At 47.5% G+C, this 26,763-nt stretch overlaps 2 protein-coding genes across 2 annotated transcripts; both read left to right on the forward strand.

Annotated features, from left to right (window-relative positions):
* The first annotated feature begins 1,965 nt into the window (after window positions 1–1,965).
* slc10a3 (solute carrier family 10 member 3) lies at window positions 1,966–4,392 on the forward strand. Its single transcript, XM_066649256.1, has one exon. The coding sequence runs from the start codon at window positions 2,300–2,302 to the stop codon at window positions 3,668–3,670; it is 1,371 nt and encodes a 456-aa protein (XP_066505353.1). The 5' UTR covers window positions 1,966–2,299; the 3' UTR covers window positions 3,671–4,392.
* A 7,037-nt stretch (window positions 4,393–11,429) lies between these two features.
* LOC136673336 (zinc finger protein 658B-like) lies at window positions 11,430–24,933 on the forward strand. Its single transcript, XM_066648735.1, has 4 exons — window positions 11,430–11,499; window positions 14,818–15,813; window positions 17,860–17,867; window positions 21,674–24,933. The coding sequence occupies exons 1-4, from the start codon at window positions 11,430–11,432 to the stop codon at window positions 22,619–22,621; spliced, it is 2,022 nt and encodes a 673-aa protein (XP_066504832.1). The 3' UTR covers window positions 22,622–24,933.
* The last annotated feature ends 1,830 nt before the right edge of the window (window positions 24,934–26,763 follow it).

Below are 26,763 nucleotides of genomic sequence, written 5' to 3' on the forward strand. Positions count from 1 at the left end.
TCTCTGTGTCTGCGTGGGTTTCCTCCGGGTGACTGTCTGTGAGGAGTGTGGTGTGTTCTCTCTGTGTCTGAGTGGGTTTCCTCCGGGTGACTGTCTGTGAGGAGTGTGGTGTGTTCTCTCTGTGTCTGTGTGGGTTTCCTCCGGGTGACTGCCTGTGAGGAGTGTGGTGTGTTCTCCCTGTGTCTGCGTGGGTTTCCTCGGTTGCTCCAGTTTCCTCCCACGGTCCAAAAACAGGTTGGTAGGTGGATTGGCGACTCAAAAGTGTCCGTAGGTGTGTGTGTGTGTGTGTGTGTTGCCCTGTGAAGGACTGGCGCCCCCTCCAGGGTGTATTCCCGCCTTGCGCCCAATGATTCCAAGTAGGTTCTGGACCCACCGCGACCCTGAACTGGATGAGGGTTACAGAGAATGAATAAATAAATGAACCACATCAAGACCTGTAAACATCAGCAGCATTCAGGTCAAACATGCTTTTATCATCAGTGCAGAGCAGCACAATGAAGTATGGACTTTAGCATTGAACTCCCCCTCGGTAATGAAAACACACACACGCACACACACACACTTATGATCAGAGCACAGTGAACACACATTAGATTCCTTGTTCAAGGGCATTTTAGCTGTTGAGGGAGGAGACAGTCAGGGGATCAAACATTCACTCCTCTGATCCACACCTGCCCCTTAAAGGTAAACATGTTAATTAATGAAAATGTGTAAACGTTTATTCTAAAAGCTCTCGACCATCCGTTATCTGAGAAGCAGTGTTGGGGGCAGCCGTGGCCTTGAGGAAAGAGAAGTGCGCGTGAGACCCGAGGATCGTGGGTTTAATTCCCAGAGCCAACAGGAAACATTCATTCATGGCTAAAGTGCCCTTGAGCAAGGCCCCTTTTGCCCCAAACTGGCCCCTCCCCGGGCGCCGAGGTGGTCACAGCCCCCCTGCTCTGGCTGTGTGTGTGTTCACTGCCACAGATGGTTTAAATCCAGAGAGGAATTAACCTGCGAGGATCAATAAACATGACTCTTCTTCTTCTTAAAGCGCACTGAAGGTTTCATCAATGAGCTGTAATTATTGATGAGGGTGAAAGGAGTGTTCCTGGATTACACCACACAGTGAAAGTTTACCAGAACATGAAACCGGACCCCATCTGCTCCGTGGGAGGGGGTGAGAGGGTCTGTACTGTAAATTTTTAATGAGGTAATCATGCTCAGGGTAAACATCAGTCAGAGACTGCACGTCTAAAAGTGTAAAAGCCTGATGTGGTGGAACGAGTGGATCACACACAGCAGAACAGCAGCGTCCTGTGTCACTGATGAAGGACTAGAGGACGAGCGACACACACTGTGCAGCGACAGATGAGCTACTGTCTCTGACTCTACATCTACAAGGTGGACCAACGAGGGAGGAGTGTCTCACAGAGTGGACAGAGAGTGGACACAGGGTTTAAAAACTCCAGCAGCACTGCTGTGTCTGATCCACTCTACACCAGCACAACACACACTAACACACCACCACCACGTCAGTGTCACTGCAGCGCTGAGAATGATCCACCACCACATCACACCTGCTCTGTGGGGGTCCTGAGCGCTGAGGAACAGGGGTTGATAGAGGGGCTAAAAATATATATGTGGAGCAATAGCTGGACTAATCTGCACCTGTATAATCAATGGAGCGGATAAAATGAACGATGAGACTGTATCTCAGAGTGTAAAATAGATTTAATCGTGTTATTTGATTTGTACTGGTTTAATTTGAACCTTTAACGGAGCTGTTTAATGTTTACAGCGGCTTTCCTCGTGTTTTTCCGTTGGGTTCGGGAACCATCCCAGTCCCGCCCCTCCTGCGCTGCGATTGGCTGGATGTGAGGCGTTCTAGAAGAAGGGATGACTATGACTCATCAAGTACTAGCCAATCACAGCGCAGGAGGGCGGTGCCTGAAAACGGGTGTGGAATGAAAACCCACCGCGCTTCTCCGCCGCTAGTGGCCGCTCAGGATCAGACCCAGTGCAGGCGGAAAGAGAAGCGGCGAGGGCCCGGAACAGAGAATAAACATCTGCGTGCTTTTAAAACTACAATGATCTTTCGAAATCGGACTTAAAGCGTTTAAACCAGCTTCCGGTTCGGATCGCATGGGGCAGGGAGATGGCTCGGGAGCCGTACCCGCGTTTGCTCGCTTGATGGTGAAGGTTTGTGTTTGTGGCGGTGGGCGGAGGCTGGTGAAGCCGCGCTGGGGACGACTTGAGGCGGGGAGAAGCAGCAGCGCGGAGGCCCGGGGGCTCCGGCACTTCCACAAACACCAACAACATGAGGTTAGTTTTGTTCTGCTGCTGTCTGGTTCTGGGAACCGCTGCGGAGAACATGGAGAACTTTGAGAACATCACTGCCCACAGCAACAGGAGGAGGTACCTGAACATTGGAGATGGGCCTAATCTGGAGTTTGAGTTCCCTGAGCACACGCAGGGCGTGATCGTTATCTCCAGTGAGTACCGAAGCTCCGTGGGCCGAAAGGGCCGAGAGAGCTGGAGGCAGACGCTCAGGGTTCGATCCCTGGAACCCGACGTTCTGTCCATCCTGAACGTGAGCGACAGTGGGCGTTCGGGTCCGTCCAGAAGCTACATCATCAGCATCAAGTCTGGCACCGTGGGCCGAGCTCCTCTCCTCATCCAGCTGCTGGATCTAGACCAGAACTCGGAGCCGGTTCTGATTGAGGAGCGCACAGACTACTCCATCAAGGTCGCTCCATCCATGTTTGACCCGTTTCAGACCGGAGGCCTGTCCCACTTTTCAGAAAACCCCATTCTGTTCGCTCTGCTGCCACTCATTTTCGTCAACAAGTGCGCTTTCGGGTGTAAAGTGGAGGTGGAAGTGTTGAGCGGGCTCCTGAAAAGGCCCGTGCCTCTCTTCCTTGGGGTTTTGGGTCAGTTCCTGATCATGCCGCTCTACGGGTACAGCGTGGCACGCCTGGTGTCGCTGCCCAAAGCTCTGTCTCTGGGCTTGGTCATCACCTGCTCGGCTCCTGGCGGCGGGGGAGGCTACCTGTACAGCCTTCTGCTCGGAGGGGACGTCACGGTGGCGATCTGCATGACTCTGGTGTCCACTGTGGTGGCTACGGCGGCGATGCCACTCTCCTCCGCGCTCTACGGGCGTCTCCTGGGCGTCCACGCCACCCTGCACGTTCCATTCGTGAAGATCCTGGGCACCCTGCTCTTCATCGCCATCCCTATCTCGCTCGGCATGCTGGTGAAGCTGCGGCTGCCCGCTCTCACTCGGGTCCTCCTGTCCCTCATCCGCCCCTTCAGCTTCGTGCTCATTGTGGGCGGGATCTTCATGGCCTATCAGATGGGTGCCTCCATTCTGGCGGACGTGCACGTCCCCATCGTCCTGGTGGGTGTCACGGTGCCGGTTTTGGGGCTGCTCGTGGGGCTGGTGCTCGCACGGATAGCGGCGCTGCCCGCGCCACAGAGGAAGACCGTGGGCATCGAGGTGGGCGTGCAGAACAGCCTCCTGGCTCTCGCCGTCATGCAACTGTCGTTCCGCCGGGTCGAGGCCGACTTCGCTTCGCAGGCGCCCTTCATCGTCGCCCTCAGCAGCACCTCCGAGATGCTGCTGTTGGTGCTCGGGCACTTTGCTCACCGCAGACTCTGCCACACGCCTGAAACACGCTCTGAGACTTGAGCCCGGGCCTCCGCCGCCAGCCCTCGCCAGCCCTCGCCAGCCTCAGGGTGGGCTTTCGGGGACATTCTGTTTTTATGTTCGTCTTGAGAAAAAAGTAACCCAAAGGCCGTTTTTTAAGTTTTCCCGTTTTTTCTAAATCAGATTTTAAACCTGTTGAACTTTGCGTACATTCTCTCCTCAGAAGAAGCAGTATTTTTCTAAGAGATTTCTGTGTTTTGTAATTTGAAATGCTTTCTTTGTATCCTGTTTACAAACATCGCAGTGTCCTTTTTCCGAGGATGGAGTACGTGTGCTGATTGTGCCCTGAGCTCTAACGTGCCAGTGATTGTTCTTTGTGGATTCCAGAGGGAGGTGTCTGAGAATCCATGTACTTGAATCATTTTGTGTAAAACGTGAATAAACGCATTTGGGAAAAGGAACACGGTGTCGTGGTGTAGATGTGAGGAGACGGGCTCTCGGGGGTTAAACCTCACACCAGGCTTGACTCTGGTGTGTTTGTGGTTCACACGGTGGGTCCAGCTCTTTTTCTGTGGAAGGCTTTTGTAAGGGGCTCGGTTTGTGGGTGAAGAACACTTACAGGAAGTAAACGTCGTGGGTTTCTTTGTGACAGAAATGATCAGGGCTCTGGAAAATGGCCGCCGGGACACGCTGTGGTTAACAGACTCAGTTCCTCCTCTGAGTTAAGATTGGTGATTCACACCTTCACTTGTGACCTGTGAGGAACTGAGCTCTGTCCAGGGCGCGGTCCTGTCATGTGTCCAGGGGGTGGAGTCCTGATCGGGAGGAAGTGCTTACAGTGACGAGTGAATGATCGAAAGTGTCCTGGGGCTGTTTTGTTTACCTCAATGTACACAGCTCATGTTTCTCAGAGAGAATAAAATAATCACCGTTCAGGCTCATTATTCACAGTTTAGAGTAAAAACACAGGCAGAGAAACTCGAAACTGTACAGAGAGTGTTTCTACTTTTACAGAAGGACAGCGTCTGTGTTTATGGTAAACAGGGTTTAAAGTCCATGGCAGTTCAGATGTGTGTGTGTGTGTGTGTGTGAGGGGTTAAAGGTTTAAAGGGTTTAGACTGTGTTAAATGGCAAGCTGAGACAGAACATTGGAGAATGTGTGTGTGGGTGTGTGTGTGTGTGTGTGTGTGATGAAAGAGCTGTGGTGTAAAGCAGAGTCCAGGCCTAATAAGGGAAACAGTCACTGAGTAGATGTGCTTGTGATTATGGCCTTGAGGAGCAGCTGTTTCCAGGTTTTCTATTGGCTCAGGAGCGGTGGGCGGAGCCATGTTTATCTGTGCTGTTATTTACTTTTTTAGAAGGCCTTTTATCACCAAACAGATGCTCCGTTAGAGGGGTTTAAAGTGGAGCTTTACATGGAACAAATGTCAATCAGCTAATCCTGTGTTTGTTTAGTTTCATGTGTGGAGCTACAATGCTAATGTCGCTAACGAGCAACGAAGGCTTATAAACTGCCAGTTAGCATCGGCGTCTGAATGAGTTTGTGAAGTTGGCTCTTATTGGGCAGCTTCTTGTTTAGGAACAGTTTAATATCGTATGTGTTTTTTGAACAGAAACCGTGTCATGGGCTTAAAATATCATAGAGAGTTGTATACGGCTAGTCGTCATAAAATCAGTAACGTTAGCTGGGGACTAACATGATGTTGATGGGTTAAACATAGGGTTAAGTCTGGACGATGTGGTCTGAAGTGTTTATCGTGATAATTCTGTACTTCAACATTGATAATTATCATGATTTAACATTTTCCATTTGAAAAGAAAATGCTTGTAAAAACTGTACATTGAACACATCGAATGTTTAATGTTAATGTTTTGATTATTTATAATATTTATCAGAACATTATACATGCACGGTATGCAAATGAGTCAGATCCACAAGGAAAGGTTTCACTGGACACTGTAAAATGTTAACGTTATTCTCTTACCATAAAATAATACTGTGATCCAAGTCCTGACGACATCTTTATCCATGAACCTCTCCACAGTTCAGCGCAGGCTCGTCTCCGTAGACTAGACCTGCTACGTTTAACTGAGTCCAATCCACACCAGAGCCATTTCATCTCCATTTCTTCCTCGCTAGCTGTAAACAAACAGTGCTCAGAAAACGAGAGAGGAACAAGCTCCCAGCGACATTAGAAACACTATCCCAGCTTTAACCCTGGAGCATATTCACAGCACAACCTCGTCACTGAACTGTGAGGGTCATAAACACAAACACTACATAATCGTTCATTAATCGTAATCAGGGTAATATGTACAATTAATTGTGATATTGATTTGCGCTGATATCGCCCAGCACTGGTCCCACTCGTAGCCCATGTACCAGCCATCTTGAAACCAGCTGGCTCATGATCAGCCCACGTGGACCCCACTACGGTGTGCTTTCTGAGATGGAAATTAAATATATATTAAAGAGGGTAGCGTGTCTCTGTGGATGGGCTGCATTTGAAGATCATTGGAGTGGGGTAAATTCTTAGAGCTGTTACATTAAGAACAAACCAGGCGTGGCACAGTGAAAGAGAATAAATGCTGCATTTACATATTTAAATATGAAATATGATAAACATGCAAATGTGCAGCCACAACCTTTAAGATGTGCTGCTCCAGTTCCACCTCACAGCAGTGTGTTCCTCATAACCCCATGGTTAAGATGTCATTCAGAGTGTTTGCATGTGAAATATGTAACAAATAATAATAAAAAGAGTTAACTCTGCTCTGATAGAACCGGGTCAGAACACGCACCGCTGAAAGAGTTAACTCTGCTCTGATAGAACCGGGTCAGAACACACACCGCTGAAAGAGTTAACTCTGCTCTGATAGAACCGGGTCAGAACACGCACCGCTGAAAGAGTTAACTCTGCTCTGATAGAACAGGGTCAGAACACACACAGCTGAAAGAGTTAACTCCGCTCTGATAGAACCGGGTCAGAACACACACCGCTGAAAGAGTTCACTCCGCTCTGATAGAACCGGGTCAGAACACGCACCGCTGAAAGAGTTAACTCTGCTCTGATAGAACAGGGTCAGAACACACACAGCTGAAAGAGTTAACTCCGCTCTGATAGAACCGGGTCAGAACACGCACCGCTGAAAGAGTTAACTCTGCTCTGATAGAACAGGGTCAGAACACACACAGCTGAAAGAGTTAACTCTGCTCTGATAGAACCGGGTCAGAACACACACCGCTGAAAGAGTTCACTCCGCTCTGATAGAACCGGGTCAGAACACGCACCGCTGAAAGAGTTAACTCTGCTCTGATAGAACAGGGTCAGAACACACACAGCTGAAAGAGTTAACTCCGCTCTGATAGAACCGGGTCAGAACACGCACCGCTGAAAGAGTTAACTCTGCTCTGATAGAACAGGGTCAGAACACACACAGCTGAAAGAGTTAACTCTGCTCTGATAGAACCGGGTCAGAACACACACCGCTGAAAGAGTTCACTCCGCTCTGATAGAACCGGGTCAGAACACGCACCGCTGAAAGAGTTAACTCTGCTCTGATAGAACAGGGTCAGAACACACACAGCTGAAAGAGTTAACTCCGCTCTGATAGAACCGGGTCAGAACACACACAGCTGAAAGAGTTAACTCTGCTCTGATAGAACCGGGTCAGAACACACACCGCTGAAAGAGTTAACTCTGCTCTGATAGAACCGGGTCAGAACACATGTGGCTGAAAGAGTTCACTCCGCTCTGATAGAACCGGGTCAGAACACGCACCGCTGAAAGAGTTAACTCTGCTCTGATAGAACCGGGTCAGAACACACACCGCTGAAAGAGTTCACTCCGCTCTGATAGAACCGGGTCAGAACACGCACCGCTGAAAGAGTTAACTCTGCTCTGATAGAACCGGGTCAGAACACACACCGCTGAAAGAGTTCACTCCGCTCTGATAGAACCGGGTCAGAACACGCACCGCTGAAAGAGTTAACTCTGCTCTGATAGAACAGGGTCAGAACACACACAGCTGAAAGAGTTAACTCCGCTCTGATAGAACCGGGTCAGAACACGCACCGCTGAAAGAGTTAACTCTGCTCTGATAGAACAGGGTCAGAACACACACAGCTGAAAGAGTTAACTCTGCTCTGATAGAACCGGGTCAGAACACACACCGCTGAAAGAGTTCACTCCGCTCTGATAGAACCGGGTCAGAACACGCACCGCTGAAAGAGTTAACTCTGCTCTGATAGAACAGGGTCAGAACACACACAGCTGAAAGAGTTAACTCCGCTCTGATAGAACCGGGTCAGAACACACACAGCTGAAAGAGTTAACTCTGCTCTGATAGAACCGGGTCAGAACACACACCGCTGAAAGAGTTAACTCTGCTCTGATAGAACCGGGTCAGAACACATGTGGCTGAAAGAGTTCACTCCGCTCTGATAGAACCGGGTCAGAACACGCACCGCTGAAAGAGTTAACTCTGCTCTGATAGAACAGGGTCAGAACACGCACCGCTGAAAGAGTTAACTCTGCTCTGATAGAACAGGGTCAGAACACACACAGCTGAAAGAGTTAACTCCGCTCTGATAGAACCGGGTCAGAACACACACCGCTGAAAGAGTTCACTCCGCTCTGATAGAACCGGGTCAGAACACGCACCGCTGAAAGAGTTAACTCTGCTCTGATAGAACAGGGTCAGAACACACACAGCTGAAAGAGTTAACTCCGCTCTGATAGAACCGGGTCAGAACACGCACCGCTGAAAGAGTTAACTCTGCTCTGATAGAACAGGGTCAGAACACACACAGCTGAAAGAGTTAACTCTGCTCTGATAGAACCGGGTCAGAACACACACCGCTGAAAGAGTTCACTCCGCTCTGATAGAACCGGGTCAGAACACGCACCGCTGAAAGAGTTAACTCTGCTCTGATAGAACAGGGTCAGAACACACACAGCTGAAAGAGTTAACTCCGCTCTGATAGAACCGGGTCAGAACACACACAGCTGAAAGAGTTAACTCTGCTCTGATAGAACCGGGTCAGAACACACACCGCTGAAAGAGTTAACTCTGCTCTGATAGAACCGGGTCAGAACACATGTGGCTGAAAGAGTTCACTCCGCTCTGATAGAACCGGGTCAGAACACGCACCGCTGAAAGAGTTAACTCTGCTCTGATAGAACCGGGTCAGAACACACACCGCTGAAAGAGTTCACTCCGCTCTGATAGAACCGGGTCAGAACACGCACCGCTGAAAGAGTTAACTCTGCTCTGATAGAACCGGGTCAGAACACACACCGCTGAAAGAGTTCACTCCGCTCTGATAGAACCGGGTCAGAACACGCACCGCTGAAAGAGTTAACTCTGCTCTGATAGAACAGGGTCAGAACACACACAGCTGAAAGAGTTAACTCCGCTCTGATAGAACCGGGTCAGAACACGCACCGCTGAAAGAGTTAACTCTGCTCTGATAGAACAGGGTCAGAACACACACAGCTGAAAGAGTTAACTCTGCTCTGATAGAACCGGGTCAGAACACACACCGCTGAAAGAGTTCACTCCGCTCTGATAGAACCGGGTCAGAACACGCACCGCTGAAAGAGTTAACTCTGCTCTGATAGAACAGGGTCAGAACACGCACCGCTGAAAGAGTTAACTCTGCTCTGATAGAACAGGGTCAGAACACACACAGCTGAAAGAGTTAACTCCGCTCTGATAGAACCGGGTCAGAACACACACAGCTGAAAGAGTTAACTCTGCTCTGATAGAACCGGGTCAGAACACACACCGCTGAAAGAGTTAACTCTGCTCTGATAGAACCGGGTCAGAACACATGTGGCTGAAAGAGTTCACTCCGCTCTGATAGAACCGGGTCAGAACACGCACCGCTGAAAGAGTTAACTCTGCTCTGATAGAACAGGGTCAGAACACGCACCGCTGAAAGAGTTAACTCTGCTCTGATAGAACAGGGTCAGAACACACACAGCTGAAAGAGTTAACTCCGCTCTGATAGAACCGGGTCAGAACACACAAAACATATAAAACAAACTTTTCTAAAGTAATAAACACGAGGAGAGGTCAGTTTAATTTCAGTTATGTGTTTAACAGACTACAGCTGAAAACAGCGCGGCGCTGGAAGCAGGTCACAGCGGCTGTTGGCGCTTGCAGCAGTAGGTGACAGAGGCACGGCGGTTAAACAGTGTTTTAGGACTCTAATGATGCGAAGATCACCCGCGGAAAAATCCACAGGTTTGTAACTCCTGAAGAGGTTTTCTCTGTGACTTTTTATTGATTATTCTATATATTTTTATTGATTTATTGATACACGACTATTTTCTACAACTACAAATTTCACTGTCACAGGTGCTCAGGGGTTTTGCTCCAAATATACCTCCATATGTCCCCCCTGTTCCCTTACATATGTAATGAACTATGCTACATGTGTAACACGTTGTACTTGATTAGGGCACAATTATGAAAACTATAAATACTTCTCTTTGCCGTAACATCCACGTAAACATTTCTGCACTGCAGTGAGTGTGTCACGAGGAGATTTTCACATAGTACTTTAATCTAAACCAGAATGTGTAAACGGGGAGTGACGAAGAAAGTCTGGGCTGTGTTTTACAGAAGGAACAGAAGCAGGAGGCTCTGGAGGCGGGGAGGGGGAGATCTACAAAGAGTATAACCCCTTGGTAAAGAGGCCATAACTCTCACCTCAAACACCAGTACTTAAGCTTCCTCTTTGCGATGGATTGGCTTCAAATGATGTTTCAATAAAAACAACCGCTCCATTTGCTCTGGTTTTGAATTGATCTGATTTTAACTCACTGGGCCACCGTATTCCTGGTGTGTTGTAAATGTCAGACCGCCAGGGGGCAGCACTGCTGTTTACTCCCAATGTAAACAACCCCAGTGAAGAGTGAGGAGTAAGAGCAGAGCCCTCGCTGTTTGAGTGGATTTACAGTGAAGGTAGTTTTAATTTTACACTGCGTTTATATCAGACACAGCTTCTCAACATTTACTCACTGCACCTCTCAGATTTATGAAGGTATTTTTAAATAAAGCTTCTGCGTTTGTTCGAAACGAGACCTTCGTTGTGAGAACTTAGGGGGCGTCTACAAATGACATTACACTTCTGCAGTAGCTGAGGTTTGTGAAGTAAACGGACCTCACCTACAACAACTGGTGTTTTCCGCAGAGTTACACACAGTGCAGCCCAATACAATGAAGCAGGATCTTCCTTATATGAACAATCTTTCCCTTTAATAATATACCTCACAAACAGGGTTATTTCACATGAGTAATTCCTGGTGGACAGCAGCTCACTGTCCCTCTCTCTGTTCTAGTTTTTTAAAAATGTCATTGATTTTCGCAGCAGTGAAAGTGATGAATTAACACGTGGGAGTTAAATAGTAAAAAATATTTCAGTTTTAAGAAGATTTCAGGAGAACTCAGTAGAGCAGTGGTTCTCAAACTTTTTAGACAAAGTACCACCCGCTATCAAACCAAAACCTCCAGGTACCACCTGTGATTTCTACAGAAACGTGTGGCCCCTGGTTCTCCCTCTGGGCCGAGGACATAAGGCAAAATCTTGCTTGAATGTTTGCAAGTTTTTGTTGCTTTTTTATTTACTTAAATTTGCAGCTTAACACAAAACTATCTAAAATTACTACAAATTATAGAGAGAATACAATAACTAACGGCCTGAACTGAATGTTTTAAACACAATTATACATTTATGAGAACATATATCATTTATGGGCAATAAGTCTTTTGGGTTCATTTAATATCAGTTATGTGCTTTAACGGGCTACAGGTGAAAACTGTGCAGCGCCGGGAGCAGGTCACAGCGGCTCTCGGCGCTTGTAGTAGTAGTAGGTGAAGGTGGAGCGGCTCTGTGTTAAACCTTGTTTTACGGTTGTAATGATGCGAAGAATGGCCATGTTTTCCTTCAGCCGAGTGTTTATTTCTACTGTCTCTTCACGTGTACAGAATTCTCACTTAGTTTTTCTCTGTTGAAAACTGTGAAACACTATGTAATTTACACATGAACACTTTAGATTTTCAGTTATGTATAAAGTCCTTAATTAAGTAGTACATTTTTTTGAGGTCATTTGGCGTCCCACCTCTTTCTGCTTCATGTACCACCAGTGATACAGTGACCACCACTGATTTAGAGAATCTCCTTTGAAATACATGAATATGTGGGATATTTTTTTGTTGTATCATATGACTCAGTGGGCGGCACGATGGCGCAGCAGGTAGTGTCACAGTCACACAGCTCCAGGGACCTGGAGGTTGTGGATTCGATTCCCACTCCGGGTGACTGTCTGTGAGGAGTGTGGTGTGTTCTCCCTTTGTCTGTGTGGGTTTCCTTCGGGTGACTGTCTGTGAGGAGTGTGGTGTGTTCTCCCTGTGTCTGCGTGGGTTTCCTCCAGGTGACTGTCTGTGAGGAGTGTGGTGTGTTCTCCCTTTGTCTGTGTGGGTTTCCTTCGGGTGACTGTCTGTGAGGAGTGTGGTGTGTTCTCCCTGTGTCTGAGTGGGTTTCCTCCGGGTGACTGTCTGTGAGGAGTGTGGTGTGTTCTCCCTTTGTCTGTGTGGGTTTCCTTCGGGTGACTGTCTGTGAGGAGTGTGGTGTGTTCTCCCTGTGTCTGCGTGGGTTTCCTCCAGGTGACTGTCTGTGAGGAGTGTGGTGTGTTCTCCCTTTGTCTGTGTGGGTTTCCTTCGGGTGACTGTCTGTGAGGAGTGTGGTGTGTTCTCCCTGTGTCTGAGTGGGTTTCCTCCGGGTGACTGTCTGTGAGGAGTGTGGTGTGTTCTTCCCGTGTCTGTGTGGGTTTCCTCCGGGTGACTGTCTGTGAGGAGTGTGGTGTGTTCTCCCTGTGTCTGTGTGGGTTTCCTCCGGGTGACTGTCTGTGAGGAGTGTGGTGTGTTCTCCCTTTGTGTGGGTTTCCTTCGGGTGACTGTCTGTGAGGAGTGTGGTGTGTTCTCCCTGTGTCTGCATGGGTTTCCTCCAGGTTACTGTCTGTGAGGAGTGTGGTGTGTTCTCCCTGTGTCTGCGTGGGTTTCCTCCGGGTGACTGTCAGTGAGGAGTGTGGTGTGTTCTCCCTGTGTCTGCGTGGGTTTCCTTCGGGTGACTGTCTGTGAGGAGTGTGGTGTGTTCTCCCCGTGTCTGCGTGGGTTTCCTCCAGCTGACTGTCTGTGAGGAGTGTGGTGTGTTCTCTCTGTGTCTGTGTGGGTTTCCTCCGGGTGACTGTCTGTGAGGAGTGTGGTGTGTTCTCTCTGTGTCTGTGTGGGTTTCCTTCGGGTGACTGTCTGTGAGGAGTGTGGTGTGTTCTCCCTGTGTCTGCGTGGGTTTCCTCCAGGTGACTGTCTGTGAGGAGTGTGGTGTGTTCTCCCTGTGTCTGCGTGGGTTTCCTCCGGGTGACTGTCTGTGAGGAGTGTGGTGTGTTCTCCCCGTGTCTGTGTGGGTTTCCTCCGGGTGACTGTCTGTGAGGAGTGTGGTGTGTTCTCCCCGTGTCTGCGTGGGTTTCCTCCAGCTGACTGTCTGTGAGGAGTGTGGTGTGTTCTCTCTGTGTCTGTGTGGGTTTCTTCCGGGTGACTGTCTGTGAGGAGTGTGGTGTGTTCTCCCCGTGTCTGCGTGGGTTTCCTCCAGCTGACTGTCTGTGAGGAGTGTGGTGTGTTCTCCCTGTGTCTGCGTGGGTTTCCTCCGGGTGACTGTCTGTGAGGAGTGTGGTGTGTTCTCCCTGTGTCTGTGTGGGTTTCCTTCGGGTGACTGTCTGTGAGCAGTGTGGTGTGTTCTCCCTGTGTCTGCGTGGGTTTCCTCCGGGTGACTGTCTGTGAGGAGTGTGGTGTGTTCTCTCTGTGTCTGTGTGGGTTTCCTCCGGGTGACTGTCTGTGAGGAGTGTGGTGTGTTCTCTCTGTGTCTGCGTGGGTTTCCTCCGGGTGACTGTCTGTGAGGAGTGTGGTGTGTTCTCTCTGTGTCGGCGTGGGTTTCCTCCGGGTGACTGTCTGTGAGGAGTGTGGTGTGTTCTCCCCGTGTCTGTGTGGGTTTCCTTCGGGTGACTGTCTGTGAGGAGTGTGGTGTGTTCTCTCTGTGTCTGCGTGGGTTTCCTCCGGGTGACTGTCTGTGAGGAGTGTGGTGTGTTCTCTCTGTGTCTGCGTGGGTTTCCTCCGGGTGACTGTCTGTGAGCAGTGTGGTGTGTTCTCCCTGTGTCTGTGTGGGTTTCCTTCGGGTGACTGTCTGTGAGGAGTGTGGTGTGTTCTCCCTGTGTCTGCGTGGGTTTCCTCCAGGTGACTGTCTGTGAGGAGTGTGGTGTGTTCTCCCTGTGTCTGCGTGGGTTTCCTCCGGGTGACTGTCTGTGAGGAGTGTGGTGTGTTCTCCCTGTGTCTGCGTGGGTTTCCTCCGGGTGACTGTCTGTGAGGAGTGTGGTGTGTTTTCTCTGTGTCTGTGTGGGTTTCCTCCGGGTGACTGTCTGTGAGGAGTGTGGTGCGTTCTCCCCGTGTCTGCGTGGGTTTCCTCCAGCTGACTGTGAGGAGTGTGGTGTGTTCTCCCTGTATCTGCGTGGGTTTCCTCCGGGTGACTGTCTGTGAGGAGTGTGGTGTGTTCTCCCCGTGTCTGCGTGGGTTTCCTCCCGGTGACTGTCTGTGAAGAGTGTGGTGTGTTCTCCCCGTGTCTGCGTGGGTTTCCTCCGGCTGACTGTCTGTGTGGTGTGTTCTCCCTGTGTCCGCGTGGGTTTCCTCCGGGTGCTCCGGTTTCCTCCCACAGTCCAAAAACACACGTTTGTAGGTTGATTGGCAACTTAAAAGTGACCGTAGGTGTGAGTGTATGTGTGTTGCCCTGTGAAGGACTGGCGCCCCCTCCAAGGTGTAATCCCGCCTTTCGCCCAATGATTCCAGGTAGGCTCTGGACCCACCGCGACCCTGAACTGGATAAGGGTTACAGATAATGAAAGGATTGACATGACTCAGTCCAGTCAACATAAAACTGATAAAACACACACAAATTTATTATAAGTTCTAGCTTCTCTCTACTGCTTTTACTCTGAAATGTCTGATGTGTTTTATAGCGTCCTCCACAGTCCTTACACTGAGTTTCTCATTTTGTTTCTTGTCACCAGATTAAAGCGACATCCTGCTGCTCTGTGTGTCCTGGACAAACGCATCGAGACTGAGGCTGAAATAAGGGAAGATCAGCGGCGGTTCTCTGCTGCTCTCCTTCCCCAAGACCTCTCAGAGACCAGCGCAGACAAACATGGACAAGAAGAAACCCCACCAGTGCTCTGTGTGCGGAAAGAGCTTCACTTTGCGTACAAATCTCCAGCGGCACGAGAGAATTCACACCGGAGAGAAGCCTTATGAGTGCTCAGAGTGTGGCAAAAGCTTTCCAAGAAAGCACTGTCTTAAAATACACCAGCAAATTCACACCGGAGTGAAGCCATATGTGTGCTCACTTTGTGGGAGGAGGTTTTCTGTGAGGAGTGGCCTCAAAACACACCAGCGAATTCACACCGGAGAGAAGCCGTACGAGTGCTCGGTGTGTGGGAAGAGCTTCTCTATGATATGTAATCTCAAAAGACACCAGCGGATTCACACTGGAGAGAGGCCCTTTAAGTGCTCCTTGTGTTGGAAAAGCTTTTCTATGAAGTGTCACCTCAAAACACATCAACAAATTCACACCGGAGAGAAGCCGTACTCCTGTTCACAGTGCGGCAAGAACTTCGTGTACAAGACCACTCTCCAAACCCACGAGCGAACTCACGTTATTGAGAAGCCATACTTTTGCTCACAGTGTGGGAAGTGCTTTACTCAACAGGGAAATCTGCAGCTACATCTGAGGTCTCACACCGGAGAGAAGCCGTACGAGTGCTCACAATGTGGCAAGAGGTTTGCGCATAAGAACTATCTCCAGAAACATGAGCGAACTCACACTGGAGAGAAGTTGTACAAGTGCTTTCAGTGCGAAAAAAGGTTTACTGAAAAGAGCAATCTCAAACAGCACCAGCGAACTCACACCGGGGAGAAGCCGTACTCCTGTTCACTGTGCGGCAAGAATTTTGCACGTAGGACAGTTCTTCAAATACACGAGCGAACTCACACCGGAGAGAAGCCGTACGAGTGCTTGCAGTGTGACAAGAGGTTTACACACAAGAGCAGTCTCAAACAGCACCAGCGAATTCACAGCAGAGAGAATCCACCATCGGACACTGAGTGAGGAAGAGCTGAAGGAAACCGTGACGTCTGAAAGTGCAGCAGTGAACTCACAGCGGAGAGAATTCTCTGAAACTTGTCGTGAACTCTCCATTGTGGGAGGAGCTTCACTCGGCCAACTGGTCTCTGCTGGCACCAGCGCCACCCGGTGTCTAACTGTTGGGGTCTGACACTGAGGGGACAGAGGGGAAGGGTCCGTCCGGCTGCTGCTGTAGAGGAGAGATGCTGTTACGGCCACTTCCTGTTTTGTCTTGTAGTTTCTTACCCTTGTCTCAGTTCTCTAAAAGGACATTCCTTTTTGTTCAGTAATACCGGGATCACACTACGCCAATTTTACCAATTTCCAGCGTCTGGAATGAGCCGCGGTCGTGAAGATCAGAGACATGCGCCTGTGACGCCACACGACTTTATTACAATTTTTAGGATCTTTAGGAAATAGGAGACAGAGCACTGTCCGGCGCATATCTGTAAACACGGAGAAGAGAAAGAGGGAGGCTCTGTTGCAGCTGTCAGTGGAACAACCAAAAACCAGTGTTTACCTGGAAGAGCTTTATGTGTGAATATGACCACCCACACTGTTCACCCTAAACCTTATCCTCCTCAAGCCCTAGTCAATGTTCCGTATGAAGTCAGAGTTGTTCCAGAGTTTCTCTTGTATGTACTGCACAAGCGCGTCTTACGCAGAAAATCTCTGTGAGCTGCACGCGTGAATGATCGCACCAGTACATCTCCAGACCCGATACTCCAGAGTTTCTCTAGAAACATGAAATGGTCTGGACACGTAACACTTTACCTCAGCTTCTCTTTGCAGGACGGTCCGTCATGGTCTTTGTGGACTTTATCTTATTTCTGTATGTCACTGTATCCCTCTCTGCTACAACACCGCAATTGTTTGCTGAAATTAATGTAGAATTTCAGCTTTTTGTTCGAGAGAAGATTTGATAGTCTTCCCCACATCTGTATCCTTATGACCCTTTGTCTTTAGTCCTTGATGTGATAACAGTCACCCCCTGCATCTCCTTTCACATCTGGTTTCAAAGTTGTGCATTTGCATATGACCTTAAGAGGGGGTACAGACCTTAACATTAACTGTGAGTCTTAATTCAAACAGCTTTGGGTTATGACATGACAGCACAGACAAGGAAGAGGAGGAAGAGGGAGTTGTCGTCTAAAGAAAACAGAGATCGGACTTAAGAAGGAGCTCAGTAAAGCAGATACAGTTCAGTAAAATAATGATCGACTCCGATACTGACGTCTCTATTGGTAAAGCGTTCCGTGCTCTCTTTCCAACAGAACACCTCCTCTGCTCTACAGCGTCTCGTGACTCTACTTTTTCAGGGACAGACCCTCCCACAATTATGACATCACGGTTAACACTGGGGGGGGGGGTCTAAATTCACAACGATGCTGGTGTAGTCCACAGGAGGGCGGGTCGGTGTAACTCTGCAGCACCCTTATTTAGCCCAAAAGTATGGTTAGAAATTTGGGCTGTGTATGGTTTGTCTGATTGGGCCAAATTTATCCAAAGACAGACGTCAGTTTTGGACCTCATCACTTTCAACCCATTTAGACGTAGAATGATGTATATTCTGGACAGTGGCAGCTGTGGCCTAATGTTCAGAGAAGGGACTGGAGTCTTGCTGGTTCAGTTCCCACTACTGACACATAGACAAGGGGCAGTGGGAGTCAGGGAGCAGCACTGTTCTCCTCCCCTTAATCCACAGCTGAAGGGTGTGTGTGTTGTGCAGTGACAGATAATTGCACATCTATATTTCAATTTTTTTTATCTTTTACTTTTCAACCAACTTCAAATGTTGCACGTCTGCTGTGGTCGTCTTTACAACATCTTTTCGATGATTTGTGCCGCGTGTGACACACAAGGCAGGTGGAACGGCTGTGTGACATTGTCCACAGGTGTGTGTGTGAGCAGATGAGTGTGAGATTACCTGAGGAACAGGTGCCCGGTCTAGAGTGTGTTCCTGCTCTGCACTCAATGGGCCTCCTTCATGGATCATGAGCAGAACCAGTTTGTGTAAATCTTTTGTAAAACACACTCAAAGTGTTTGTGGTTTCAAATTTTTTATGAGAAAATATACAGCTCCCTCAGAATAAAGTGCATGCAGTGGTCAAAAGATGCTGAAATTGTTATTTTACATGACAGTAAACAGTTTTCCGACTTGTAAATTGCATCTGAACGACAGACAGAGTCGTATTCGCCGTGGGTAAACTCTGGATCATAGATGATACAGGGGGTCCTCGACTTACGACGTCGATCCGTTTCTATGTCGCGTCGTAAACCGATTTTCGGTGTAAGTCGGAACATCCGTACATACTGTAAGCACTTATCCTATCCTCACACCTATCCTCCTCGGTCCCGAGCCGCGTAACTGTGTATTCTTTCGCCACGCCGCGCCGCACACACCAAACACGAAGATCACGTTACGACGTTTACGACGCAAAACCGCTTAAGTCGAAACAAGGCTTTATACAGTAAATGGGAGATGTGTCGTAACCACGAAACATCGTAACTCAGGACTGATGTAACCCGAGGACCTCCTGTACATGGGTTTATGAGATGTGACGTATATTGCCACCTTTTACTTCTTCTCCTGGAGAAAATGATGTGTTTGAAACGTCTCATTGTGTGTGTTTTCTGTAAATAAAAGTAAAGTATTAAGATAATAGCGTTTAGTGGTTATTTAATGATAAATCACTCTCGTGTGCAGTGGGCGGACCTTCAGCCTGAACACAGTGAAATCACCACAACCGTCCCATGAGCTCCTGAACACAGCATTGTATTATACTTTATATTAAATAATCCAGCTTAGACCTGGAATTTCATTTTGGACGCTGTTGGACCGGTTTTAGGGGGCTGTAGCCCCCCCATTAATGTTCTTTAGCCCCCAACCCCATTTATTCATTCATTCATTCATTCATTATCTGTAACACTTTCGAGTCGCCAATCCACCTACCAACGTGTGTTTTTGGACTGTGGGAGGAAACTGGAGCACCCGGAGGAAACCCACGCAGACACAGAGAGAACACATCACACTCCTCACAGACAGTCACCCAGAGGAAACCCACGCAGACACAGAGAGAACACACCACACTCCTCACAGACAGTCACCCGGAGGAAACCCACACAGACACAGAGAGAACACATCACACTCCTCACAGACAGTCACCCAGAGGAAACCCACGCAGACACAGAGAGAACACACCACACTCCTCACAGACAGTCACCCGGAGGAAACCCACGCAGACACAGGGAGAACACACCACACTCCTCACAGACAGTCACCCGGAGGAAACCCACGCAGACACAGGAAGAACACACCACACTCCTCACAGACAGTCACCCGGAGCGGGAATCGAACCCACAACCTCCAGGTCCCTGGAGCTGTGTGACTGCGACACCTACCTGCTGCACCACCATGCTGCCCCCCCACCCCCAGTTCTTTCATATTCAACAACGGTTCTCCATATCAACAATGTAATGAAACTTGGGTGCACTAGGACCTGGGGGTGCTGCTGTTGGCAATGGGTCTGTAAGTGAAAGCCGCTGAGGCACTAGCTGAAACCTGGTTATTGATGAAGGTAAAGGAAGCTGCTGTAAAACCCAGTTAAAATGTTCCTGCGTTAAACTCTGCAGTGTTTAGAGCCGGCTGAGCTGATGTTTACGTTCTTTTCTGACGTTAATCAGTTAATAGTTGTTCACAACTCAGTTTTGTTTATCCACCTGTAGATGGATATTCAAAATGTTTTTGTGAAAGCAGCAGCATTTGCTTAAATCTGTACCTCGTCAAAGATTTAGCTGCTGTCCCAGACCCCGGTTAAAGCTCAGGCCCTAATCGTAATCTCCAGCGACGGCCCTGAAGTTCGTCTATCAGTGAAACACTGCACTCTGTGGTGAGCTGTGCTTGTGAAAGTAGGTGGAGGGTCACACCGTGGTTGTGTTTTGAAAGATGTTTTGAATGTTGTGTATTTTGGAGACACCTTAGGAAATTAAATTTGCCAGAATCCCATTAGTATTCTGGTGGATGCCAGATTTTCAGGTGTGTTTCCCAGAGTATTTCTCTTGACACACTGAGGTGTTCAGTTTGGTGATAGATGCCTATCCTTAAGTTCTACATACTGTTGACTTGCTTTCCAGACGCTGATGTGTTTTGACTCACTGGGCCACCGTATTCCTGGTGTGTTGTAAATGTCAGACCGCCAGGGGGCAGCACTGCTGTTTACTCCCAATGTAAACAACCCCAGTGAAGAGTGAGGAGTAAGAGCAGAGCCCTCGCTGTTTGAGTGGATTTACAGTGAAGGTAGTTTTAACTTTACACTGCGTTTATATCAGACACAGCTTCTCAACATTTACTCACTGCACCTCTCAGATTTATGAGGATGTTGTTTGTTTATAAAAGCGTCTGCGTTTACTTGTAACCGCTCTGAGACCCTAGGGACCGTCTGCAAATTACCGTCTACATTTTCATAATTTTCAGCAGATTTACTCTTAGTGCAGCCCATGTTATTGTTGAGCTTTATTTTAGTAATGTGTGTCATAAAAGGGCTTATTTCATATTAACGACTGTCCAGCTCTGGTGATTTCCACAGCTGTGAAAGTTAATAAATATGTTGTGAGTTAAATATTAAATACTGCTGAAACATGAACAAGGGCTTTAAAAAAAGGGGGGGCACGGTAGTGTCACAGTCACACAGCTCCAGGGACCTGGAGGTTGTGGGTTTGATTCCCGCTCCGGGTGACTGTCTGTGAGGAGTGTGGTGTGTTCTCCCTGTGTCTGCGTGGGTTTCCTCCGGGTGACTGTCTGTGAGGAGTGTGGTGTGTTCTCCCTGTGTCTGCGTGGGTTTCCTCCGGGTGACTGTCTGTGAGGAGTGTGGTGTGTTCTCCCTGTGTCTGCGTGGATTTCCTCCGGGTGACTGGCTGTGAGGAGTGTGGTGTGTTCTCCCTGTGTCTGCGTGGATTTCCTCCGGGTGACTGTCTGTGAGGAGTGTGGTGTGTTCTCCCTGTGTATGCGTGGGTTTCCTCCAGGTGACTGTCTGTGAGGAGTGTGGTGTGTTCTCCCTGTGTCTGTGTGGGTTTCCTCCGGGTGACTGTCTGTGAGGAGTGTGGTGTGTTCTCCCTGTGTATGCGTGGATTTCCTCCGGGTGACTGGCTGTGAGGAGTGTGGTGTGTTCTCCCCGTGTCTGCGTGGATTTCCTCCGGGTGACTGGCTGTGAGGAATGTGGTGTGTTCTCCCCGTGTCTGCGTGGGTTTCCTCCGGGTGACTGCTTGTGAGGAGTGTGGTGTGTTCTCCCTGTGTATGCGTGGGTTTCCTCCGGGTGACTGTCTGTGAGGAGTGTGGTGTGTTCTGTGAAGGATTGGCGTCCCCTCCAGGGTGTATTCCCGCCTTGCGCCCGATGATTCCAGATAGGCTCTGGACCCCCCGCGACCCTAAATTGGATAAGCGGTTACAGGTAATGGATGGATGGATGGATGAGGGAAAATGATCTTGAACTTCTGAAATAAAGGTTGATGAATCCGAACAGATCAGGACAGGTCACTAATCTATGAACAGGTCAGAAGCTTTGTGTGGGAGCAACTGTAATGATGTTAAACTAAAGGTTATCAAGGGATGGGTTTAGTTCGGAGTTAACAGCGAGTTCTTCGTTTTGTTTCTCTCCTTTTCTCTTCACCAGATGAAAGCGACATCCTGCTGCTCTGTGTCCTGCAGAAACGCATCGAGACTGAGGCTGAAATAAGGGAAGATCAGCGGCGGTTCTCCGGTGCTCTCCTTCACCAACACCTCTCAGAGACCAGCGCAGACGAACATGGACAAGAAGAAACCCCACCTCTGCTCAGAGTGCGGAAAGAACTTCTCCTCGTACGCTGATCTTCAGCGGCACGAGCGAATTCACACCGGAGAGAGGCCGTACGAGTGTTCGTTTTGTGAGAAGAGCTTTTCTGTAAAGAGTAGTCTCAAGAAACACCAGCGGATTCACACCGGAGAGAAGCCTTACGTGTGCTCACTGTGCGGGTGGAGATTTTCGGAGAAGGGTTGTCTCACAAAGCATCAGCGGATTCACACCGGAGAGAAGCCGTACAAGTGCTCACATTGTGAGAAGAGCTTTTCTTCAAAGGGTCATCTTAAAGCTCACCAGCGGACTCACACCGGAGAGAAGCCTTACAAGTGCACACTTTGTGGAAAGAGCTTTTCTAGGCAGAGCGGTCTCTATATACACCAGCGAATTCACACAGGAGAGAAACCGTACGAGTGCTCACTGTGTGGGAAGAGTTTTGCTCTCAAGAACACTCTCCAAATACACAAGCGTGTTCACACTGGAGAGAAGCCGTATTACTGCTCACAGTGTGAGAAAGGTTTTACTCATCAGGGGAGTCTCCAACAGCATCTGCGAACTCACGCCGGAGTGAGGCCTTACTCCTGCTCCCAGTGCGGCAAGAGTTTTGTGCAAAAGAACAGTCTCCAGATTCATGAGCGCATTCATACTGGAGAGAAGCCGTACTCCTGTTCACGGTGCGGCAGAAGTTTCGCCCATAAGAACACTCTCCAAACACATGAGCGAACTCACACCGGAGAGAAGCCCTACCCCTGTTCACAGTGTGGCAAGAGTTTTGCGCGAAAAACCACTCTCCAAATACACAAACAAATTCACACCAGAAAGAAGCCGTACGAGTGCTCACAGTGCAACAAGAGGTTTACTCAACTGAGCAATCTCAAACAGCACCAGTGTATTTGTACCACAGAGAATCTACATTCAGGCTCTGAGTGAGGAAGTGTTCTACCAAACAATGCAGTCTGAAAGTGCACTCTAATCTTAGTCTCACATTGCTACAGTTTCTAGGGAGAATCTGATACCTTTCACCACTTATTGCAGCCAAAAACTGCCTACGACTGCAGGAAAAGATATGTGACTGACACAATCATAGTGTGCTATTTTAACATGACATGTAGAGTCTAGGGATGGGTGGTTTTTCATATCGTCTTTACATATTAACACTGTGAGTATGGGTCGAGTGAAGGGTTTTCGGCGCTGTGCAGTTCATCTTAGCACTGACTGACAAGTGTTTAAACAAGCACATTAAAACCCATTCCTCAGAGAGAAAATTTCAGCGACTGCTGCTGGAGGAACAGAGCAGTTGTAACATAAGTGAAATCAGACAGTTCTACACCATTTAGAAGCACAGCTGGCACTAACAGTCACAGAGTCGAGTGAAAGCTCTTCGGAGTGTTTTGTCTGTTTTCAGCTTCATTCCTCTCTCTTTGAACCCGAACTCAGCTCTAAACTCACACTGTGGGGGGCGACTGGACTTGTATTTATCCCCCACCTGTTTACACAATGTGACATCAGCAGTCAGTGAGCTCTCACAGTGCCCCCTACCTGTGGCTTTCTTAAATGCACATGAATGGCCTTATACTTAAAAAAGCAGAACAGAAATTTGACACATCATAAGTACCGTCCTCATTTTTAAATACTGTGGTATAGAGCATTAACGTTATTTCACATCGGACCAATACCAGAGCCAGTACTAAACGATACGCTGAAGTGCATATACGCAGATGTACAAAGAGTCTCAGAATCAAAATGCAACTGAAAATGAGACTAACTCTGGTTGCTGCAGAAGAGGAGAATGTCTTTATGGATGCTTTACTTCTTATTTTGTATCTTAGTTTAGTACCATTCCTACCGGGTGTGTTCCCTCCTGTGCCCAGTGATTCTGGGTAGGCTCCGAACCCACAATTGCCCTGAACTGGATAAGGGTTATAGACAATGAATGAATGAATGAATATGATGTTTAGTTTAGTACCATTGTCTCAGTGCTTCAAATGGACATTCCTTTTATTTCTCTGAGATATCTGTATGAGACAAATTAATTTATTTAGTGTTCACTAGGGTTGCAAAGGGGTGGAAAATTTCAGATACATTTCCAGTAAATTACTTGTAACTTTCCATGGGAACGTCAGCTTGGGAACTATGGAAATATTCCAAAATGTAAACTTTCTATGGAAATTTTGGGAACTTGGGAAATTATTGGAATGAATAGGAATTACTGAATAATTTAAAGGAAATATATCATACGCTATCTGCGTACTGCTTTTTTGTCAACAGCGACATGAAAGTGTAACACAAATAACTGACACATGTGATGTCATAGTTGATGCATGTGGCATTATTCTAAACTAAATATTATAAACAACGAAGTGTAAAAACACCAAAGCTAATGGTCTTCAAAAAGTTAAATAATTAATAAGTACAGAAACCCATCGAGGCAAAAAAATACAGGAAGCTAGTCTATGCTAGCCTTGGTAAGCTAACCTTTTAAATGAAAATGCTCATTGAATTTTTCTGATTTAGCAGAGAGCAAGCAACTGTGAGATTTCACCTTGATTTAACATTTGCTTAAATATTTCAGTGCTTTTACTGTCAATAAATGAACCTCGTGCTTCGGTCCAAGTGAGTGTCAGGTTTCTAGAAATCATCCGGACATATGCTGTACATGAGCAGTGCCAGGGTGTGGTCTCAGTAGCCCTTCAGTGTGTAATGTGCCTGGGACTGAGGAGCACCTTTGCTATTGTTTTGGAATCATATCTTAATTATTTTAGCCAAGATTATGCTTCAGTATATTTTAAACCCACTATATGTAAGTTTCTCACCTTTAGCTTTGAATATTCCCAATTTATTCTCATTAATTCCCATAATTCCCTGTGAATTCCCATGGAAAATTTCCCAAATTTGAAAATTTCCAGAATTTTCCAACCCCGGTGTTCACCATCAGTAAGGGTCTCCCTGGTCCCTCCACCGCTTTTCACTTGTTCACTTTTCACCCTTTTGAGGACAATTAAGAGCACTTTTCCTGTCAGTTTGTCTGTTTCAGTACCTATCTTCAATGATGCTACAAAATAAAGAAGACCCAGTGCTCCTGCTCTTTTCACCACAGTTTGGTTGCAGTCATGTGATGTTTTTGACGTGGGCGCCTTATAATGTAAACAGATGGGAAAGCAGGTCACCTCCGCTTTGTGTCAGGAGGAGTTGTAGCATGATGAGGAGAAAAAGTCTGTTATACTCTGTTAGCCATATTAGCATTTTAGTCATAAAATCTAAATATAAACTGTGCATTAGCCTCCAGTGCATTTCTCTGCTGTTCTACACAAGTCTGTGTTATTTGTGCACAGATCATAAACACACTTCAGTAATTATGTTGTTTCTCTCATATTTAACTTTGTAAAAAAGACTAAAACAAGCCACATATGAGTTTGTCTTTGTCTTTTTCCCCTGTTACAGGGTAAATAATCTTATCCCACTGTCCCTGTGCTCTTAGAGTGGAACAGATTCCTGAGGTATAATTTGGCTTTAAGTTTAATAAAATACTTCTCCTCGGGTAAAACTAAGAGAAACTCTGAGTGTGTTGTGTCCAGGGCGTAGTGAAGACAAGGCCAAATCCCATACGTCTCCCTCCACCCTCTATAGGGCACAGAGTAGGTCATAAAATAACAGTTTATGCACTCACACAGTGCTCTGTATGTCGAAACAAATCTTTAGTCTGTGGTAAGGCTTATGTTTCCCTGTGGATTTAGTGTCTAATTATGTCTGGGTTCTATTTGGGATGTGGCCCAAACTCTTCTCTACTGACTGACAGAGACAAAACAAATGTCTGTTTACAAACATGATTCAGAGACGTGGGTCAGGGATCTCTACTTACATTTCATTCGTTTTAACGTCTAGGTGAGGATTAAAGTGTTGAAAGAAACAATAAAACAATTTAGTAAAGTGCCTACTACACAGTAATGAGACCTGCACCTCATGGACATGTGTTGTAAATGTAGAGGTTTAGTTACTGCATCATTTGAACACAGCAGCTGTGTTCACACTGAGTGACAATGTCATGATGAGTGACCAATAGAAACGCTCCAAAATTACTCTGAATAAAATCTATTGAAAGGTTTTTTCCTTCTCCTGTAAAATTACTATTTTGGAGATGCACGTTTTTATTTGGAGCGGCAGGTAGTGTCTTTTACGAAGCCCCAGTGTCTGTAAATGGGTAAAAAAACAAAGTGTCTGGGTCCGGTGCTAGGCTTTCTCTCTCTCTGCTCACGGCAGAGAAACGCCATCTGGAGGTTTTTAGACAACGGAGAGACTCCAAACGCTGAAAAGCACCAACCGAGATGAGGATGTTGCTCTATTCCTGCTCCATAGGGGGGTCACACTGACTTATTTCTGCTGTTACAGATCAATTAAGGTGCAAATGTCTCTAAATTCGGGTAACAGCTAACTGTATGAAAGTAAACACAGAGGAAAAGTGCTACAAAACTAAACTAAAGTGAGTTAAAAATGTGTTTCTGTGGTAATTCAAACAGCGAGTAAAACTTAGAAAAGAGGCAGCCGTGACCTTGAGGTTAAAGAAGCTTGAGGTGTGTGAAACTGTCCACAGGTGTGTGTGTGTGTTAGTCAGTGACTGTGTGAGTGTTTGAGTGACGGTGAATATATGAGTGAGTGTGTGAGTGACTGGGTGAATGTCAGAGTGACAGGGTGAGTTAAGGGTGAATCAGTTCATCAAAATGACTCACTTCACAAAAAGCGAGATCCAAATTCAGAAATCCCGAGCAGAAAATGTGGTCCTTTGGTGGGGTTCGTCCGTGTTCGTCTGCGCTGGTCTCTGAGAGGTGTTAGTGAAGGAGAGCACCGCTGATCTTCCCTTATTTCAGCCTCAGTCTCGATGTGTTTATGGAGAACACACAGAACAGCAGCATGTCGCTTTTGTCTGGTGAGGAGAACAGGAATGTTAGAAACTCAAATAAAGGCAATAAAGGCAATACGGTGATACCGCGTCATTGAACAGCCAACTGAAAGGAATAGCAAGATCCATCACCACCGTTTTCCCTTTCATTGCATGGTCTTTATTGTTTTATGTTAAA

Source organism: Hoplias malabaricus, chromosome 17 (assembly GCF_029633855.1).
Source record: "Hoplias malabaricus isolate fHopMal1 chromosome 17, fHopMal1.hap1, whole genome shotgun sequence".
In the NCBI taxonomy this organism is placed as follows: Eukaryota; Metazoa; Chordata; class Actinopteri; order Characiformes; family Erythrinidae; genus Hoplias; species Hoplias malabaricus.